The sequence below is a fragment of the Myxocyprinus asiaticus genome, chromosome 13, assembly GCF_019703515.2.
Source record: "Myxocyprinus asiaticus isolate MX2 ecotype Aquarium Trade chromosome 13, UBuf_Myxa_2, whole genome shotgun sequence".
Classification (NCBI taxonomy): domain Eukaryota; kingdom Metazoa; phylum Chordata; class Actinopteri; order Cypriniformes; family Catostomidae; genus Myxocyprinus; species Myxocyprinus asiaticus.
Window position 1 is genome coordinate 22,325,883 of NC_059356.1, and position 22,992 is coordinate 22,348,874.

A 22,992-nucleotide genomic window follows, 5' to 3' on the forward strand; every position below is an offset into this window, starting at 1 on the left:
TTTGCGCTTGCATTCTGGAATCGATCTCATCTCTGGATGTGCCACTGCAGTCGTAACATTCTCGTTTCACGTGTGTGAGCATGGGAGGTGTGGAGTTCGTTGTTGTGATATGGAACTTATCAGTTTAATAGTGGAATGCATGAAGAAAGTCACCAGCATGGATTAAGGACATATGAGGAGATTTAGACATGTTGCACTGAAGCCTTGTCTGGAATTTTTCCGCTCTTTGGGAGAGAATGGACACATCTTCATCTTGACTTTTAGCATTGAACGCTTTATCTCTAGTGGTCTGATTCTTATTTTCCGATTTGAAATGTCTAAATGGATCTTTCGTGATTCTGATTAGTACTTTTGGGAATTACACACTCCTGTGCCTGTTTATGTGTGATGTGGTCAGGGAGTCAGCTGCCGTTGGTGATGCCCGCTGTGTGCCCTCATATAGGGGGTAAGGAATGGTGCTTTCAGGATGTGGTAGGGGTGGACTGCAGCTCACCAGAACCTCGCTGTATCTGGGTGGCTGTGTTACATGGGGATACACCACAAATAAACGTTTCGAACCTCCAAACTGACACTTCTGAAATCACAAACAGCCCTAGTTGCGGGAAAGTCCTCCCGTTAACCTCACAGACCTGCAGGGTAAGATCTATCTATCTATCTATCTATCTATCTATCTATCTATCTATCTATCTCTCTGTCTGTCTATCTGTCTGTACGTCTGTCCGTCCGTCAGTCAAGTTTTTTCTGTATTCTCACCCTCTATCAACTGATAATGTGAATGATATCGGAATGCTCTAGATATTGAAAACAACTTTGGAAAGCTGTAATTTTGTGTTTTACTCACACTTCTTGGATGAGACTTAAACCACAAGGCTAGTGGTGGGGGGTTGGACGCACTAACTAGGAAGTAAAGGCACTACATAAGGGGTTATAAAGACCCTTTGGGTGACTGTGAGTGTTTGCTGAAACTGACTGATTAGTGTGGTTTTGCTTCAAGCACATAGATTATAGGATATATTTAGGGAATGTCTAGATTTGCTGTGCATATAGTCTGTGTGTTGTTGATTTGTTCTGTCGTGCTGTATGTAGACACTATAGACCTTATTCACATGTGGATGGAATGAAAACGAGGCTGTGAGGGATAGACTTACCTTCTTTTACATGACATGAAAATCTATAGGTACTAGATCACTTTTAATTTTCACAACTCGTGTTCTCTGCCATTTTTGCTCTTCTGAAAGCTGTTTTTTCAATGTTTCATCAGTTGAACTATCAACACCATTTTAAACAACAGTGCAATCACTGAAGAGATTTTAAATTTATCCCTCACAGCCTTGTTATATTTCCCTTCGAAAATTAAACATGGAACTACTCTAAATAACGTATTTAAGATATTTTAAAAGCATATTCCTTGGAATGCAGGATGGAATATTCTTTTTTTGTACACACAGACAGCTGTTGGCCAGACATACACACATAGGACTACATGAGATGCTAACACAAACCAAACTCAACCGCTTTTAAATATGCGTGGTTGTATTGCCCCTCCAGTTGGACCAACTACTCTCTTCCTAAAAAAGCTCTGCATCACCATGTTTGAAAAACATCAACACCTATTCAGAGATTAACCTGCCAATTCTTCCTCTTTGCAAAAATAAATTATCTCTAGAAGTGTCTCTAGAACAAGAACAAAGCTTCTTCCATTCAACTTTTCTGGTCTGCCAATGAACGCAAGGATACAAGATGTGTTAATTAGCCCTTCATGTATTTAATTAAACAGCTTGGGTTCATTCAGACTCACTGTAACTGTAAGACTTAGTACCCTATTTCCTTAATTCAGCAGTGTTTTTCTTATGGGTTATTAGGCTGAAACAGAAGTTTGCCAGCTATTGTTCTTGTTGTAGCAACTTTGTTAAAACACATTAACATACTGTACTGTATGCTTTCACTGCACTGGTACCAACACTGTGGTCCCTGCTCTGATATTGGTTTTTGTTGTGTGGTCAGGTTTTCAAAATAGTGAGTAAACAAGTTGTCATTTAGCAGATGCATTTATCCAAAGTAAATTATCATACACATACAGTCAGGGGTTAAGTAACTTGCTCAAAGGCACAATGTTATTAGCTAATGGATTTGGTTTTGAACCTTCAACTTTTAGCTCATGAATTTGGATTTGAACCTAAACATTTTCAGTTACTACTTCAGATACAAGGGCACACCACATGGAAACACCGAAATGACCATTGTCTGGGTTTTAACTGATTCTATTGGTTTTAAACACTTTTATTATAGCACTTGACTTGTAAAGCGATACGTTTTAATTTTTGCATTACATAACCAACTGCATTTTCAAGCTTGTTCAAGTGCAATCAAGTTGCACGTTAGCTCAACTGATAGAATGTTGCACTTGCAACATGAAGAATTGCAGCACTTGTTCCAGAGTCAAAACATGAGTCAAAATTGCTTCAGCAATTGCGATTTTCATGTCACATTTGTTTTAATGACACTATCAGTTAGGTTTAGGTTTAGGGTAGGGAGGTTGGTAGGTTTTGTTAATTTAATCAACTTGATACAGCATCAACTTTAAAAACTTGATCTGTTTGGGAAAACATTTAACTCGCGTTTAGCTCCACATAGTGAACATTTTACCTCAGAATTGCAATGATATGTGTAATGAACCACATGTCATTTTGCCAAAATGTCTCCACAGTCATGTCATTTTCATGAGACCAAGCTGCAAAAAATAAAAGCATATAGGTTTGGAATGACATGAGGGTGAGTAAATGGTGACATTTTTATTTTGTGGTGAACTATTCCTTTTAAGTCAAGTTTATATTATAGTCATGATGATGGATAGGAGTACATTCATTCAAATTCCCTGCAGTTCTGCTTTTTCTTTATTCCTGGATTCTATTGATGTAAAGGTGGAAAACCCTGTTTAACGGAGTGCCAGCGGAATTGAAAGAGCTGACAGACAGGTTTAAAAAGACACACACACACACTCACCCTCCCCCCACCTCTCTTCAGTAATTTGTTTTATGATGTGTGTGTTGCAGTCATAGGGCAGGGTGTCAGGGATTAAACACTCAATATTAATTACACTCAACTTTTTAGGCAGGATCACCCACTCAGCTGTTTAGAGAATATTGTATCTGGCAACTGTCTGTGAGTGTGAATGGCAGTATAGCCTGCCAAGATTAAAGAACTGAAAAACATACTAAACCATTCACAGTATGGGGTATATTGAGGATATTTTGCAATATATATTTATAGGGCAACAGAGTCTACATTATATTTCAAATTCCCTGATTTATGAGCAGATTGCCCCGAATCAACACCAGAAATACGTCACCCCCAGAGAAAAAAAAGGTGTCTGGCCTTTGTTAACCCATCATCAACTGGTCATAAACTGTGGCCTAAACCCAACAGTGCTGGATTGAAGGAATGTAGGACGTTGGTTTTAGTCTGCTATACTAGCATGATCTCAACAGGTGAAACATTTGGATCATTCACACTGGATATTTACATTACAGTGATTGGATATTTACATTTATTCATTAAGCAGATACTTTTATTCAAAGAGGATTAAAAGTGAGGAAAAGACAAGCAAAAGAACACATTTAGATCGCAGGCTGGAAAAGTGTGGATTAGGATGCAATATTCTTCCAAATCTCTCTCACGATTCAAAAGTCCAAATTGAAAATGTGGCATTCAGTGTGAGGAACAGATTCAGAAAGACCAAAGGATGCAGAGAGTAAAGTTCAAATGTTTAATGAAAAAAAAAAAAAAAAAAAAAAGGTAATCCACAAAAAAAAAGCAAAAATCCAGGAGGCAGGAATATGGCGACTGGTAACAGGTAGTCAATCCACCAACAGGAAACAGAATCGATCGGGAAATACACAGGAATAATCCACTCACTGGTATCTGCGGTGGGAACGAAAACTGGGCAGAGAACTCACAAGTACCGGGCATAATGGAGAGAACCATCAGGTGACAGAACAAGAACAACTGACTACCAAGAGAAATAAACCAGCACTGAAGACGAGATGTTGGAGATATCTCCAACAAGGCACAGCTTGGGATTCCAATTCCACAGTCAGGAATACGTGAATATAGACACACAGAAAGAGTCAACATACCCCCAAAGACGCTTCTTGTAATTGTAATTTGAGTCAAACCACCACCAGACTAAGCACCTTGGAGATGGGAAACGGTCCAATAAATTTGGGTCCCAGTTTATGTGAGGTTAGCCTCAGCGGCAGATCATGGGAAGATAACCAGACCTTTTGACCACACATGTAAACTGGGGGCTTAGAATGGTGACAGTCTGCTGACGCTTTGGTCCAATCGACAGTCCTTAATAAGGCTTCCCTGGCGACCCTCTAGGTGCGATGGCAATGCTGGAGAAAGGCGTGCGCAGATGGAACCAAAGTGTCAGGTTCTTGGGAGGGGAACAGAGGGGGCTGGTAGCCTAAACAACACTGGAAGGGTGACATACCTCTAGATGATACCGGTAGGGAGTTGTGAGTGTATTCGACTCAGGTGAGTTTGGAACTCCAAGTCGATGGCTCTCGAAAGGCCACGCAATGCAGGGCCCTCTCCAGATCCTGCTTGGCTCGCTCAGCTTGCACATTGGTCTGGGGATGGAACCCAGAGGACAGACTAACAGTCACACCCAATTGTCAGCAGAACTCTGCCCAAAACTTAGACAAACTGGGGTCCCCTCTCAGAGACCACGTCTGTCAGGAGGCTATGGATGCGAAACATGTGGTCTATGACAGTCCATGCTGATGGCAATTTGGGGAGGGGAATAAAATGGATCACCTTCGAGAACCAGTCCACCACAGTCAAGATGACTGTATTGCCAGTGGATGGGAGTAAGCTGGTAGTGAAACCCAAGGCAATATGGGAACAGGGTCTCGAAGGGACCGGCAGCAGTTGAAGGAGCCCCGCAGGGGGCCGACTGGAAGACTTGTTACTAAAATGGGACAAACCAGACAGTCCTCTGTACCCATGGCAGCCCAGTCAAAAACCTTGCATAACTCCTCAGAGAAGGCCTGGAAGGAAGAGCAGCATGGTAGTTTCCTGTCCCAGACTGCCGCACCCCATTCACGTGCCCATCTGGCGAGCAGGGAAACCATGAATGCTACCTTAGACTCCTCACTGGGAATGGATGATGGTTGAAGAGAAAATGAGTGAACACTGTGAGAGAAATGAGCGACAGGTCTTGGGTTCACCAGAATATGGTGCAGGTAGGTTGAGGCGGGGCTTGTGCAGCCTAGTAGGAGCTGTGATGGCAGGTGGTACAGCAACTGGGATGGCGGTGGTGGTAGAAGCCGTGGGTGGGGGACCGGCATTGGGAGAGATGCACAGATGTTGAAGTCGTGATGTGATCTCGGCTATCCACTCCACCGTTTCCTCAAGAGAATGACTGGTCTGATTTAATTGAGTCCGCTGACAACCAAGGATTGCTCACTGCTGGTTAATGGCCTCCTGGAATGAAAAACTCTGCTGGGTCCATTGTTGGCTGGTTTGTCATGTCAGGAACGGATTCAGAAAGACCCAAGGATGCAGAGAGTAAAGTTCAAATGTTTAATGAAAAAACACAAAAGGTAATCCACAAGCAAAAAAAAAAAAATAGTTCAGAGGGTAGAAAAATGAAGTAAAAAAAATAAAAAGCAGTCCAACAGCAGAGAAAACAAAAACAAACAAGGAATAATCCAATCCACGGATATGGCAGAGATGATTCTCTGTTCACAAAAAAAAAAAAAAAAAGGCAAAAATCCAGGAGGCAGGAATATGGTGACTGGTAACAGGTAGTCAATCCACCAACAGGGAACAGAATCAGTCAGGTAATCAACAGGAATAATCCACTCACCGGTATCTGCGGCGGGAATGAAAACTGGGCAGAGAACACACAAGGAACAGGGCATAACAGAGAAAATCAACAGGTGACAGAACAAGAACAACCAAACCAAGAGAAACAAACCAGCACTGAAGATGAGACAAGCGGGGGAAGATATAGGGCAATGCCAACAAGGCACAGCTGAAACGAATTAATTTGTAGCAATGTTGATCACCCGCTCACGAGTTAAAGGGTAACACACAGGGAATAAGTGAACACGCAGACACACAGAAAGAGTCAACATACCCACCAAACCATGACATTCAAAATCTAATTTAAACCTGGAAATAAACAAAAAAAATTGGGATTTTAGTATTATTTTTAACTAAGAAACGTTGATGTAAAATATATGTGAAATATAATTTTATTCTGTGCTATTTCTAACCAATTAAGCAATTTTGTGACACTGACTACTTGCCCTGCTTCCATTTAAACACACAAGATGCTCTTTGGAACATTCTAAAATCATTATGGGATAATGATTTTTTTTTAAATTAGATACATGAGATGCCTTATGATGCAATTTATGATTTCATCGGTCAATGTAATATCTGAGGATATTTACTGGATATCATCAGATCTTTGCACATCTTCTGGCTTGAGACAATTCAATATGTATATATTTTTTAAAGCTTGATTATCTGGGGGCCTGGGTAGCTCAGCGAGTGAAGACGCTGACTACCACCCTTGGAGTCATGAGTTTGAATCCAGGGCATGCTGAGTGACTTCAGCCGGGTCTCCTAAACAACCAAATTGGCCCAGTTGCTAGGGAGGGTAGAGTCACATGGGGTAACCTCCTTGTGGTCGCTATAATGTGGTTCACTCTCAGTGGGGCACGTGGTGAGTTGTGCGTGGATGCCGTGGAGAGTTGCGTGAAGCCTCCACACGTGCTCTGTCTCCATGCTCAACAAGCCACATGATAAGAGGTGTGGATTGATGGTCTCAAACACAGAGGCAACTGAGATTTGTCCTCCGCCACCCGGATTGAGGCGAGTCACTACGCCACCACGAGGACTTAGAGCACATTGGGAATTGGGCATTCCATATTGGGGAGAAAATAAAAAAAAATAAAATAAAAGCTTGATTATCTAATGTGAATATTCTAACCTTGGACAGCATCGGAGGTCTCAGTGATGTCAATAAGATTACTTGCTTTTGTTTAATACACATTGCTTTAGGTTTCCTGGGAGAATCATGTCTCCTATCAGTTTGATACATGAAAGGTACAACCCCAGTTCTGAAAAAGTTAGGACTAGGGGTCGACCAATATGTTTTTTTCAGGGCCGATAATGATTATTATCAATCAAGGAGACTGATAACCAATATTTGGGGCCGATATGCATTTGCAGTAAAAATTAAAATTTTTGTGTCAAAATTTACACTGACACAAACTCCAACATAGAACGCTGGCATAGAGTATTGTGATGTTTATTGCAACTTCAGTATCTGCATTCTTTCCTTTGAAAACAGCTTGTCCTCTCAGTGATGCATCTTTCTCTTGCTGCATTCCTCTTTCTCACCTCTCCCCCACGAATACGGATTACAGTGTTGATTAGCCATTTACTCGTGACATATAACCAATCCAATAATTCTATGGGCGCGACATTGAGCCAGACTCCAGCAGTAGCCTTTTACAGAGAGGCGGTGGCATCAGAGCCATTTTAAACTGTATCTGCAATCATATCAGACAAAATAACGATTCCGATAATTAATATAATTATGAATATCTGATCCAATAATCAGTTGACCCCTAGTTAGGACAGTTTGGAAAATGCTAATAAAAACAAAAAGGAGTGATCTGTAAATTGTATTCACCCTGTGCTATATTGAAAGCACTATAACAACAAATTATTTGATGTTTTAACCTTATGAATTTAATTGTTATTTTGAATATGTACATTAATTTGAAATCAGATGATTGCAACATACTCCATAAAAGTCGGGACAGACAAGTTTTTACCACTGTGTAACATCAGCATTTCTTCTAATAGAACTTATTAAGCCTTTGGGCACTGAAGACAGAAATTTGTAAAGTTCAGCAGTTTCCCCCCATTTATCTGTTATGCAGGTCTTGAACTGCACAATTGCATGGGTCTTGGCTGCTGTATTTTTGGCTTCATAATGCACCACATATTCTCTATTGGAGACAGGTCAGGACTGCAGTCAGGCCAATCTAACACCCTCTCTCTCTGTTTACACAGCCATGTACTTGTAATCTGGGTATTACTGTATATGGTTTGGTTATGGGCTGGAAAACCACTTCTGAATGCGTGTGATCTCCGAGCCCACAGACGTCACTGTCTTAAAAACTGTCATTCGTCTGTTATGGAAATCATGACATGGGCTTGGGTATACCTTTGTCAGTAAACACCATTCGCCTCTGCATCTATAGATGCAAGTTAAGGCTTTACTATGCAAAGCAGAAGACATACATCAACACTGTCCAGAACACCGGTGACTTCACTGGGCTTGTTCTCATCTGAGATGGAAAGTAGAACAGTGGAATCTTGTTTTGTCGTTTTGGTAAGGCTGCACAATGAATTGTATTTTAACCATGATCATTGTTTCTGCCTCTCACGGTTAATTGAGCACAACTGTCTACGATACTATTGAGCTAGCAAGCAGAAATGATCAGCCAGGTAAAGTTGAAAATTGTTGTTTATTTTCATTGTAGGCTGTGTCTTTGGGTGAAATACTAAACCCAAAAGATATACAAAATCACAAGCTCTTTCAAAGTCCATTTTCATCTCAACCGACCAATCACGCTGTCTTCAGAAGTATGCCACTGACCAATCCCTGTTTCACTTTCAAGCACGCTCTGAAATACAGAATCACAGATGAATACGAGTATTGTATGTGTGCTGCTCTGATCTATAGTATATTACACATACTCAGAACACACATGAGGATAATGATAAAGTGTTACTGTGGTCTCAAAGCGGTTCTGTGTTCGATGCAGAAAAAAGTTATTCCATCTCATGACCTGATTATGTGTGTTATACAGAACAGCTGTGCACTGCAATTTTGCATGCTAAATTATTACATAAATATATGACTATTGCATATTACTATTGTGGATTGGAATATAATAATAATGTTAAAGGAATATTCCGGGTTCAATACAAGTTAAGCTCAATCGACAACATTTGTGTAATATTGATTACCACAAATTAAAAAAAAAAAAAAAAAAAAAACGTTAAAAAACTCACTTTTTCAAACGTTTAGCCACAAGACTAAAGAATGTGTGTGCTAACATGATTTTAGTGTGATAAAATCACTTACTAACTGTAAAGTTATGGCCAATTTTTTATTTTATTGTCATGACGATGTAATCCTAAAACCCTAAATTGACTGTAAAAATGACAATTTAAACAACTTTACAGTTCAAATAATACATGTGTTTTAACAGACGAATTATTGTAAGTGCTTTTATAAAATTATAAGCTTTACATTTCTGTGTTTAAACCCTCCAAAAATTGGCCCCATTTATTTCCACTGTAAGTGCTTCACTGTTACTCAATTTTTGCTTTTTGTAAAGAGAAGAAGCCAGGAGTCGAAATACATTTTTGTGGTAATAAAAATTATGCCACAAATGCTGTTGATTGAGCTTTGTGTTGAACCCGGAATACTCCTACAATAATAATAATAATAATTTAAAATTTAAAGAATGGATCTTAAAAGAAGACTCAAGTGTGAACACCTCACAGAGTAACTCTTTTTAATGGCAGTAAAGCATGGACAAAACTAGACTTAAAGTTTTTTACAATCGCTTACACACTAAAAGTGGTACTTAAGGCACACTCAGTGAAACCATTAACTCGTACCTAATCTTCAGACCAAGTCTGCAAAACTGCAAGCACATTATCTGCTTTACACTCTGTTTACAATTGTAAAACACACTTTTTGCAAAACACTAAACACAGTTCTCTACATGAGACACATAATTCAAAACTAACAGCTCTTGTGTTTCACTTAGAAATCAGAGCTTGAGATGAAAATGCAATGTATATATATTTATAGTGTAAATATATACTGAATATGCATACATACTGTATATATTTGTGCACATACATGTACGTGTGAGTGCTATGACAAACTGCCATGCACTCCACTACACACCGAACATGCAAAAGACACAAGATAGTAGCGTTTTAAATCAAAATCAAATCAAATCAAATCAAATCAAATCAGATCAGATCAGATCAGATCAAATCAAATCAAATCAAATCAAATCAAATCACTTTATTGTCACACAGCCATATACACAAGTGCAATGGTGTGTGAAATTCTTGGGTGCAGTTCCGATCAACATAGCAGTCGTGACAGTGATGAGACAGTACCAATTTACAATAACATCAAATTAACACAGCACAATTTAAACATCTGATATACACATAATTACACTCAACAATATACAAATAATAACATACACTGTACAGTATACAATACGCAATATATAGATACACATTATTCAATAAAAATAAAAAATAAAAATATATCAAAAAGTATATATAGAATATATAGAATGTACAGTACTGTACTGTATTGACATTCAGGCTGTCGGTTGATAGTCAGTTGTTAAGAGAGAATATAATATAATAATAATATAATTTATGACAGTCCGGTGTGAGATATAAGAGTAATAAAGTGCAGTGCTGATGTATTTTGATCGTGGGAGATCAAGAGTTCAAAAGTCTGATTGCTTGGGGGAAGAAGCTATCATGGAGTCGGCTGGTGCGGGTCCTGATGCTGCGATACCGCCTGCCCGATGGTAGCAGTGAGAACAGCCCATGACTCGGGTGGCTGGAGTCTCTGATGATCCTCCAAGCTTTTTTCACACACCGCCTTGTATATATTTCCTGGAGGGAGGGAAGCTCACCTCCGATGATGTGTCTGGCAGTTCGCACCACCCTTTGCAGTGCTTTGCAGTTGTGGGAGGTGCTATTGCCATACCAGGCGGAGATGCAGCCAGTCAGGATGCTCTCTACAGTGCAGGTGTAGAACCGTGTGAGGATGTGGCAGTTCATTCCAAACTTCCTCAGCCATCTCAGGAAGAAGAGGCGCTGATGAGCCTTCTTCACAACGACTTCAGTGTGGATGGACCATGTGAGTTCCTCAGTGATGTGGACACCCAGGAACTTGAAGCTGCTGACTCTCTCCACCGGTGCACCATTGATGGTGATGGGACTGTGTTCTCTGTCTTTTCTTTGAAGTCCACCTCAAGCTCCTTTGTCTTACTGACATTGAGGGAGAGGTTGTGCACCTGACACCAGTGTGTCAGAGTGTGCACCTCCTCTCTGTAGGCTGTTTCATCATTGTCAGTGATCAGACCTACCACCGTCGTGTCATCAGCAAACTTAATGATGGCATTGGAGCTGTGTGTTGCCACACATTCATGTGTGTACAAGGAATACAGTAGTGGGCTGAGAACACAGCCCTGCGGGGCTCCAGTGTTGAGGGTCAGTGATGAGGAGATGTAGCTGCCTATTCTAACCACCTGGCATCTGCTTGACAGGAAGTCCAGGATCCAGCTGCACGGCGAGCTGTTTAAGCCCAGAACCCGGAGTTTCTCATCTAGCTTGGAGGGCACTATGGTGTTGAATGCTGAGCTGTAGTCTACAAACAGCATTCTCACATAAGTGTTCTTTTTTTCTAGGTGGGAGAGAGCAGTGTGTATTGTAGATGCAATGGCATCATCAGTGGAGCGGTTGTTGCGGTAAGCAAACTGCAATGGGTCTAGAGATAGAGGCAGTACAGAGCAGATGTAATCTCTGATTAGTCTCTCAAAGCATTTGCTGATGATGGGGGTCAGAGAAGGAAAGGTTGAAAATGTCCGTAAAAACACCAGCCAGCTGGTTCGCGCACGCTCTGATAACGCGGCCCGGAATGCCGTCTGGGCCCGCAGCTTTGCGGATATTCACCCATCGGAAGGATCGGGTTACATCCGCTACAGAGACGGAGAGTGAACTAACCTCTGTAGCTTCGGCTGCGAGAGCTCTCTCCACGAGGGCGGTGTTATTTCCCTCAAAACAAGCATAAAAATATTTAGCTCATCTGGGAGAGAGGCAGCGGTGTTCATGGCGGAGTTTTTATTCCCTTTAAAGTCCGTGATGATGTTAATTCCTTGCCACATGCTTCTAGAGTTGGTGGTGTTAAACTGTCCTTCAATCTTGCTCCTGTACTGGCGTTTTGTGGTTCTTTCGGAGGGCATAACTGGCTTGTTTATGCTCCTCCGCGTTCCTGGAATTAAAAGCAGAGGTCCGCACATTAAGTGCCACACGAACATCGTTATTTATCCATGGTTTCTGATTCAGATAGATCCTTATTGTTCTGGTCGGAACCACGTTCTCCACGCACTTTTTGATGAAACACATTACGCTATCAGCATAAAGCTCGATGTCGTCAACAGAGGCGGACCGGAACATCTCCCAGTCCGTGTGATCAAAACAGCATTGTAGCATGGAATTTGATTGGTCCGACCAGCACTGGATCGTTCTGAGGGTGGGTGCTTCCTGTTTCAGTTTCTGCCTGTAAGATTTGATTTGCCAAATGGTGGACGGGGGAGGGATTTGTAGCCATCCCGGAAGGGAGAGTAGCAGTGGTCCAAAACCCAGTCCCCTCGTATGTTGAAACTAATGTGCTGGTGGTATTTTGGTGTGACTGATTTTAAACTGGTTTTATTAAAGTCCCCAATCACAATGAACGCGGCCTCAGGGTGCGCGGTTTCCTGCTCACTTATACTCCCATACAGTTCCTTGAGTGCCCGGTCTGTGTCGGCTTGTGGGGGGATGTACACAGCAATGATAATGACCGCTGTGAATTCCCTCGGTAGCCAGAATGGTCGACACAGAAGCATGAGAAATTCCAGATCAGGAGAGCAGAAAGACTTGATAGAATGTACGTTCCTATGATCACACCAGGATTTGTTGATCATAAAACATACACCACCTCCTCTGCTTTTACCTGAGAGGTCTTTCGCTCTGTCCGCTCGGTGCACGGAGAACCCCGCTGGAATCTCCGCAGACATCCAAGTTTCCGTAAGGCAGATAATGCAGCAGTCCCTTGTATCTCGTTGGAAAGAGATCCGCGCTTTCAGCTCGCAGACCTTGTTATCCAGAGACTGAAAATTTGCCAGTAGAATAGTGGGTAGCGGGGGTCGATTTGCGCGGCGTCTTACTCTGATGAGAACGCCGGCTCTGTTTCCCCTTTTCCTTTTGCGTTTCCGCGGCCATGCTGCCCAGACAAAGGGCTCCGCTTGCGTGTTTGTAAACAGCGGGTCGGAATTGAGAAATTTGAAGTCCGGTTTACGGTGTGAAATTGCTGAACCAATGTCCAAAAGTGTTTGTCTGTCGTAGACAATAAGGCAAACAACATCCAAGACAAAAAACATAAGAATTGTGAACAAAACAAACAAAACACTACTATGTTGTGTCGGAGCTCGCAACGCAGCATTTGTTTTACATTTGTCACATCAGTGTGTAGTTGGCGTTTATAAGATCTAAACAATTGATGGTTTGTGTGTAGAATTTTTATGCAAAAACACCATTTTGAGGAGAGTTAAAATAGTTTGGAATGAAGTGTTTGCTTCTGCAAGAGATGTGTGACATTTTGCATGTTTTGTGTGGGTTTTGGGGTTTTGGGTGTTGAGTCTAGAGAAAAGGAGCCATAGTTTCAGAAATCATATGTTAGCAAAGGTAAAGCATTTTTGTTAAATAATAATTTTAGTCAAATTGAATCATTTACCAGTTTTAACACCTTGTTAACATGAGAGCTACTCTTTAATGTAATTTTATGTTTTTTGTTTTTGTTTTTTAAAGAATTGATAGCTAAGCAGTGGCAACAGTACTTTTTTGATGTTGTTCAAATTGTGCAGCCCTGTAATTACAATTTGTTTTTCAAATGACAGAATAATCATGATTAATAATCATGATTATAATTTTTAGCAAAATAATCGTGATTATCATTTTCACCATTATCATGCATCCCTAGATTTTGGAAAAAACAGCAGTTGTGTTCTCCTGGCCAGAGAGGAAAAGGACCATCCAGGCTGTTATCAGCATCAGGTCCAAAAGCCATTATTTGTCATGAGATGAAGGTGTGTCTGTGACTATGGCATGGGTAACTGACATGTAAAAATTTTGGAGCAACATATACTGCCATCCGGACACCGTCTTTTCCATTGACATCCCTGCATTTTCCAGCAGGACATGCCAAACCACATACCTGGATTACAAATGCATGGCTGCTTAAACAGAGAGTGTGGGTGCTAGATTGGCCTTATGAAACACAAAATACAGCAACCAAGACCCCGAACAGCTGCTGAAGACCTGCATAATGGATGAATGGGGGATAGATAGATAGACAGACAGACAGACAGACAGACAGACAGATATTACTGGACCATAGGGAGAAGACCAAATTATCTGTCTGTGTGTTTGTATGTACAGTTGTGTGTGTTTGGGGGTAATAGCAGGGTTTGGCATTCTCAGAGCCGGGAGGAACCTTGTGGTTGAAACCTGCATTTTGAAGCCTGTTGGAGGCTCTCTCTCTCTCTTTCTAAAGCTAGCCTCTCCAACTCTGTCTGCACATGCCCTGGCTTAAGGGTAAACATAATGGAATTCACACATGCCACAGTACATTCATTCTTTCATTCTGTTACTTCCACACCTTTATTTTGTCTTTCACTTTTATTTGTCTGTCTAATCCGATGAGCAGGCCCATGTAGAATCAGAGTTCAGAGAACTGTGCAGAACACAAACAAAGATTTTTAGAAGAATATTTCAGCTCTGTTGGTCCTCACAGTACAAATTTCAAAAAGCACATAAAGGCAGCATAAAAGTTATCCAATTCAACTCCAGTTGTTTAATCTATATCTTCAGAAGTGATTTGATAAGTGTGGGTAAGAAACAGATCAATATCATTTTCATTTCAACACTTTCATTTGAACATTCTTCTTCTTTTGTTTTTGGTGATTCACATTCTTTGTGCACATCGCCATCTACTGGGCAGGGAGGAGAATTTATAGTAAAAAGGACTTATATATTTATCTGTTTCTCACCCACACCTATCATATCACTTCTGAACCTATAGATTTTTTTTTATGTTGCATTTTTGAGCTTCAAAATATTGGTACCCATTTGCTTACATTGTATGGACCTACAGAGCTGAAATATTCCTCTAAATATGTTCATTTGTGTTCACCAGAAGAAAGTCATACACACCTGGGATGCATGAGGTTGAGTACATGATGAGAGAATTTAAATTTTCGGGTGAACTATCCTTTTAAGGGATCAAACTTGTTTAATATGGGGGAAAAAAACTGAGAGCACCTTTAAATCCATTCCACAGATTTTTCCTCCCCAAAATCAGTGCATTAAATGTGAAAAACCATTGGGGTCTGTTGATGATTCCTTTCTATCTTTCTGTCTTCTTCTTTCAGGCTTACATCACTCTCTTTCATTCCCTAAAGACTTAATAGAGGAAATGTATATGAAATAAAACATAACATTATACAGAGTTGTTTAAATAGGAGAGTACACATTTGTCTATGTGCATGCTCATGCGTGTTAGTAAGCAAGTGAAAGAGAGAGGGATCAGACTTAAGCATAGCGAAATGAAAACAGCGTGAGAGACAGAAATAGAGTGAGAAGGAGAGAGGGGGTGAGATTGTGGTCTGTGTCAGGCCTGCTGGATTATAGAGTAGGAGTTCTGCTGGATGCAGACAGACGCGAGGATTTACGGGAGGTGAAGAGGAGAGAACTGAGAAGTGCACGATTGCTTTTCTATAAAGTTAGTTGGCAAGACTTATTTATATACATTGACTGAATAGCTGCCACAATCCTCAGGGAACTTCCTGCCCTAACCAGATACTTCCTGTTATAACTAAAGCTACAGCGCTAGTGAGGTGGTTGATTTTAGGTCAAAGGTCTTTTCATGCAAAAATAGAGAAATTATGATATCATGATATCTTATAGGGTTAACCCTACTCTATAAAGGGTTAACCATGGTTAACCCTTTGAAGCCTGAGCCCAAAATTCCCAAAATTCCATTCTGTGCCAGAATATGATATTCATATCCATATTCATATTACATTCATATTCATATAACATCACACACCTGAACTGTATATACCATATTGAAGAGAAGAACTAGGGCTTTCAAATTATATAAATATATGTATGATTATTTAAGGCTAATCATCCTTTGTCAATAAGATTTCACACAGCAATTTTTACAAAAATCTTCTCCGGCCACATACTTCATCAGACAACTGCATTTTCAACCATTTTATTTACAAGCTAGAGGGAAACTTAGAGTGTATGAAATATACATAATTTTGTGGGCAATGTAAAATAGCAGACAGATTAGAAATATAATCTATTGTTTAAAAGTTATGACCATTCTAGTGATTAGTGGGAAAACTGAATAATACAAACATTTAGAATGTTAAGATACATTTCACATGACCACTCCTCAAATACTCCTTTTGAGCACCTGTAATAATAAATTGAGTTTGCATCTGAAATTGAAGGACACAAACACTGAAATATACATTTTATGTGTTCAATAAAACAAACACTTTATTTAATTTGAACATTAGAATTACACACGAATTACACAACAAAACATACAAAATCAAACTTTCGAACTATCTACAGTAAATACATTTTTAATAAAGAGTGCAGAAACAGAATATATATAAATTCATAAATACTCAACAACTGCAATACCTGTGGAGAGAAGAGAGGGAGAAAAGAGGGGAGGGGGAGGACAACAACACCTGTAAACAGCCCAACCTAGGCCTCTTTGCGAAACTGGTCACACTCAGCTGAGTGCCAAGACTGAAAACAGTTCCTATCACGAACCAAGCAAAGTCTTTTGCCATTACATTCCAGCGCGCAACAAGCTACTTTAGTTTTATTTTGAGTCCTACTTTTCCAGTAGCACAGCCAACATCTCTTAGAGGACTCTTCAAATTTAGGGACATGGGCTGTGTGGAGTGATGACGAAGGAGGGACTACTGGCTTTAGTGTATGCAAAGGGAAACTTGCGTGAATATCAATACCTCCCAGCTGACGAGCCAGGTTTTCTCTGAAATCTAACTGGGTTAAGTTCACCGGTCTATGCTCATCCCCTGGTGAATGAATGTGTTGCCATTCCTTAAACAATATAAAACTATTGACGACGGCAATGTCTATGAAGTGGAAAAAAATAATCTTCCACCACTTCTGAGTTTTTTGTAGGACGTCATAAGATTTTATCATTTGGTCTGACCTATCAACACCGCCCATGTTTTTGTTATAATCGCTGATGACAGTGGGCTGGAGGGCTACTTCTTTTGTCCAGTCACCATCATTTTTTACAAACCTAGTAATTTCGGTTGAGCCATTCGCATTGTGGAAATTGGAGAGGCATGTAACTGCATGCGTGTCCTTCCACTGAATTACAAGTATATTCCCCTCAATCCTACACCACCTCATATCCCCACGAGTTGTCTTGCGTTCCCATCTTTTGATGTCTTTAAATTCTGCAGGAAACAGTTTACAATTCACCCTGCATGTCTCACAGGAATTAGTTCCCATTTCTAACAACTTAACCATAAGAGCTGGGGATGTGTAAAAGTTGTCAAACCAAATATTGTGGCCCTGGACTTTGAATGGCTGCAGTAATGATTCAGCTACTTTGGTGGCCAAGTCAGTGACACGCCCATCATGACTACCTGTGTAAACATTAATGTCGAGAGTATACCCCGAGTCTGATGTTGCAATTACCCATAATTTAAAACCCCACCGAGTAGGCTTGCCCTTCATGTATTATTTAAATCCTGACCGAGCTTTAGACTTGACCATACGTTCATCTATTGCGAGATTTTGGTTAGGCTGAAAGAGCAGCTGGCATTTTTGTTTGAGGTGGTCAATAAGATAATGCAATTTCCTAAGGCGATCCTGATTATCCTCTGTGGTAGGGTCTACAACATGTAGAGCTGCTAAAAGAGCTTTATAGTGGTCATGCGACATAAATCCCCTCGTCCACGAGCCCTGAAGTGACTTGGTTCCCCAATGACGATGGGAATCAGGGAGAATTGAGAACCCCATGTAAATGAGCAACCCAAGAAATTTGTAAAAGTCATCGGGGGTCACCTCCATCCAAGCTCCTTGGTAGCTGGAATATGACGGACAGTTAAGGACGAGCTCCCACCCCTGACGGTTTGTAAAGTTGCATTTCTCAGCAACTACAGCCTGAGTAAAAAAACAGCATGAAAAAGTCAATTTCTCACAACATCATATTGGAGATTGACTGCACAGCCTGACGCACGCTACCTAAGTTAATACCGAATGGATGGCTAGGCTTAAATGGGAGAGGTTTTGGGGCCTGTGAATCGATGTCAGAGTATGAGGGATAAGAAACAGAGTCAGGGAAGCATTTACGCTTTCTAGCTGACTTGGGACCTGTGAGAGAATGGCTAGCCATACCCAAAATAATAAGAGTAAGAGTGTTAGTGTTACTGTGAGTATCAGTCATATGAGAAATAGAAACAAACAATACATTTTCCTCCTGTGCGCTCATGCCCTCATGAGCCATGTCCTCATCTGCTATCAGCAGTCATCTACCTCCTCCTTTTGATGGTGCTGAGCAGGGAGCCATAGTCTCTATCCATCTCTACAACAGAAAAAAAAAGTACAACAATTGGAATCCAGCAGTGTGTTCTTCACAAATCCATACACTGAATAGTCACCAAAGGCTTACAGACTAAGCAGAATGTCCAACTGCAGACAGCCCTCTCACGCTTTCCTTGTGAACAGGAAGCTACACACAATCTAAAATCATGTCTGTGTGCTGGATGGGTAAGGCTATCTGCTAAATTATAGAAAGATATCTGCCATTTTTTTTTATTATTACATGGGAAAATCAACAAGCTAGATAACTTATCTAACTAGCAGGCAGGTCGGAACAGCGTCAAAAAAAAAAAAGAAAAAAGGTCTGAACAGTGTCTGCTCTCTGCCTCACATTACTTCAGGCGGATTTTTCACAAGTGACAAAATTGGCCAAAAAATAATTGATATTTAGTTAAAAATTTACATAGTATTGCTAGTTTCACAGAAACTGCCAAAAAAAGGTTGATATAAAAAGAGGTTCACCGATGACAGTCATATAAATTTTTCCAGAAAAAAACTAGCTAGCGCTACTCCTACAAATAAATGCTAGCTGCCTATCCGATGAACGCCGACGGTCATGTAATTTTTTCCAGAAATAACTAGCGTTACTCCTACAAATAAATGCTTAGTAACTAAAACGTTTTGACTTTCAATAGACAATATTGACAACACATGTTAAATAACTTGTCTGACCTCGAAAGATCGCCTCAGTTTTCAATTTGAAGCAGTAAGTCCAACACTGGAGGTAATCTCCCGGCATATCCTCTCTGGCACTGCTCAGGCAAATGGAGGATGACGCTGATGACGATACATTTATTATTCACGCCCAGTAAAGGTGAAGTGTGTAATTTCTGCACCACTATCGGCACCAAATGGAATAGCAAAGATAACTAGATAGGTACATTTTCTAAGAAAAATGTGATTGTTGCTTGCCTTGGCAATACTCACTGCTACAATTTTCCACCAAGAGCCTCACTACATTTTCCTAAGTCACAAGAGCTTACCCCCATGTCTTTATGCTTTTCTGGTGCCAAAGATATAGCTGGGGGCCCTCACCAAGGGCCTTAATACACTGCCCTTGGTCAAAAGAGCCAACTCTCATACCTCTACAATGTTCTTTTACCAAAATATGGTGTTCTGGGTGGTTACAAAGATGTTGCTAGGTGTTTGCTAGGTTGTCACTAAACTTGCTTTACTGCCAAAATTAAAAAAGGCCACCCTCTATGTCTCTACGATTTTCTCTTCTAGAGATATGAAGGGCTTTTTCACCCTGTCAATGTGTTTTTTTTTTTTTTTTCGCCTGACAGATGATTATCATCTGTCTGATCACTAATTAAAGTCATAGCACACCTCTTCTTACTAAGCCATTTGATTTAACTTGAAGCAGTTCCTCTCAGAAGCTTGCAACACCAGAAATATGGAATGGCTACTGCCTGTAATAGAAATGCAGTATTATGGTTATTTTCACCGTCAACTGTTAATCTCATCAGATTTTCTGTTTGATGGTGGTGACAGCTGAGTAGATGGAGCTGTATCCTGTATTCTCAATTGATTCTTAATACAAGTGAATGCTAGATTTGTCCATGTTTTCATAATATTTGACATGATGGTAAAGATTATTTTTGTATCTGTCAGTGTTGGCACATATAGAGTGATAGCAATGAAAAACAAATTTTTTGAGAAAAATAGGAGAACCATGAGGTTGCACCAGAACATAGATGAATGCATCAGAACATGTTTAACAGATTAATCAAAAATAAGTCCATGGTAGATAAAGTTTTATTTTCATAATTCTGCAACCTGTTTTGTCCCAGTACACAAGAATCTTGACTGTTGATGTTGATGTGAATCAACTGATGTGTTACATATTTTTTCATACTGCTCATTTTAATATAGATTTCTGCCCTTTATTCTTTCTGTCTGATAGGAAATGTTCCCGTAAGTGGCTTGTAAGAATTCTGCAAAGAATGTTGGCACCACAATATGACATCATGGTTCCCAAATGTGAAGAAATGTTTCTCGTACCCTCCCACTTTCAGTTACTTTTCCTCACGTACTCAAGTCTTGTTTGCACAGGTGGCTCAAGTTGACTGACAGATCCAGAGCAGTTGGGACAGTCATTTAGAACAACAAGGTGTTATTTCTAGCAAAAATCTGCAAAGAGTACTCACCAATCTTCACATTAATTGTGACATAACTTGTGACATGTTCATCAGACTTTTATTGTGACATGTTACCAATCAGAAATTAGCATTATTAACACATACTTGCATTCCTTTTGAATGCGTTTTCATTCTGCAGTTAAACCTGAAAAACTTATTTCGGGAAAACTTGAAATATGAGTCAGCGCAGTAGATGCATCACTTTACAGTTGTGAGAGTTTCTCCCACTGGAATAGTAGCTTTGGACAAAACAACTAAATAAATGAATGAATATCTAATCATAATTATTTATCGTTGTTTTCTCCAGGCAAAGGGGCGGAGAGATGGGATCTCTTCATCCAGTGAGAACCCTCGTCCAGTGGTCAGAGGCAGGACTGACGGGTTGGGCGTGTCCTGGCAGGGCCCGCGTACACTGGTGCTCCACAAGAACTCTCAGGGCTTTGGTTTCACGCTACGCCATTTCATCGTTTACCCGCCAGAGTCAGCCCTGCACACCAGTCTCAAAGTAATGTCTGTCAACAAGCTCCCACTAAATCAACATCACAAAATGAAGCCATAAATGTACTGTTGACTAACTACAGTCAAGAATGAGTCATTGAACAACTAAAATAAAACCATCCAATAACATGAGAGCACAACACTGCAAAAAACTATTTTTGTCTTGTTTTTCAGTAAACATATCTAAACTTTCTTAACCTCCTGAGACCCAAGCACGAATGCTGTGCACATTTTTAAATTCCCTTTTTGATTTGTAACTAGTAGCACCTAATAAACTGTAAAAAAAAAAATATATATATATATATATATATATTACAAATTTACATTTTTGGGTGAATTATTCCTTTAAGCTTAATCGACAGCATTTGTGGTATAATGCTTATAACCACAAAAATGTATTTAGACTCATCTCTCCTTTTCTTAAAAAAAAAGCAAAAATCAAGGTTACAGTGAGGCACTTACAATGGAAGTGATTGGGGACAATGAAAGTGAATGGGGACAATTTTTTGAGGGTTTTATGGCAGAAATGTGAAGCTTGTAAATCTATAAAACACTTACATTAATTATTCTGTTAAAACTGCTGTAAAGTTGTTTAAATCATAATTTTTACAGTTCATTGCGATAAAGAGTTGCCATATGGCAGTGTTTCCTATTTTTTATATATAAAAACAACAATAAAAAATTCAAAAAAGTCATTACATTTTTTTTTTTATTTATTTTTTTTTTTATTTATTAGAGCTATTTTATGTCTGAAAATCAAATGGGAAAATGTTTTCCATCATTAAATTTTGTATTTCTTGTTTTAAGCAATCTTCCTCAGTTTAGATTTATCTGGAAACAAAACTTAATATTTAAGGGAAATGTACTTCTTAAGTAAATTTAAGGATATTTAGAAAACAAGACAAAAATATTTAAAAGAAACTTTACTTTTGCAGTGAACAAACTGCCACCTTCATAGAGTAGTTAGAAGAAAATTAGTGAAACATGAACTTTCAGACATGAAATCACTAAACTGCTCATTTCACCTGACAACAGTAGTACAAAAACATGCTATATACATTTTTAAATGTTTAAATTCCTTCAAGGCTTTGAATCTTAAAAACTAAGAATACAAATGAAGGTTCTTCAATGGTTCTTTGCTGTGTGTCATAGGTTCAGAAAACCCACTTCAAATTAAGAGCCATTTACACTATGTAGAGTTAAATTAATATTTCAGTGTAAATACAATTTTAACTCTTCCTGTGAGAGTTAAATGCATCTGTGACATGCTGTCGATTACCATAGAATAAACCTCACATCTAGTTTGGAAAAACCAAAAATGTGTTGACAGTTAAGCACATTGAAATTCGTTGGGACAAGCGCACAATGGTTGCCTCATAGACTTCCATTGTAAGTGCATTTTTTGTTAGTTTTTACAAGCAGGTTTCTTTACAGTTGGCTTTACAGCGATCAAAAGAGTTCAGATCTCTGTATTGATTTCTGTTTCTTTAAAGCACCTGTACATGGACGGTTTTCTAAAGAACTGGAGAATAACATTTTCTGTGTGGAACTTTAAAGTTTATCTATGGCATCAGGCTGTAAACCCCTTGTTATGTCTAACTGGAACCTTTATTTTAAGAGTGTATTAGCTGCACTAGCATTAGTGATATCTTAGTCCACCAAGGATATGAAGCCACAGAAAGTCAGGGTGGTGGGCACAAGCCAACTGATGGCCTCACATAATTATTCAGAGCTGTTTTTCTTGAGCACTTTTCTCTAAAGAGAGAGAGAGAAA

At 39.7% G+C, this 22,992-nt stretch overlaps 1 protein-coding gene across 3 annotated transcripts in view; it reads left to right on the forward strand.

The window, feature by feature from the left end:
* The window catches only part of LOC127450133 (rho GTPase-activating protein 23-like), a 137,845-nt gene that overhangs the window by 66,697 nt on the left and 48,156 nt on the right, over positions 1-22,992 (forward strand). For 2 of the 3 annotated variants that reach the window (XM_051713940.1, XM_051713939.1), the window contains exon 2: positions 21,028-21,225. In XM_051713940.1, coding sequence (XP_051569900.1) covers positions 21,028-21,225 — 198 coding nt within the window. Of the gene's footprint in view, positions 1-198; positions 637-21,027; positions 21,226-22,992 lie in introns of those variants that run through there. The other variant, XM_051713938.1, reaches the window with a different exon arrangement.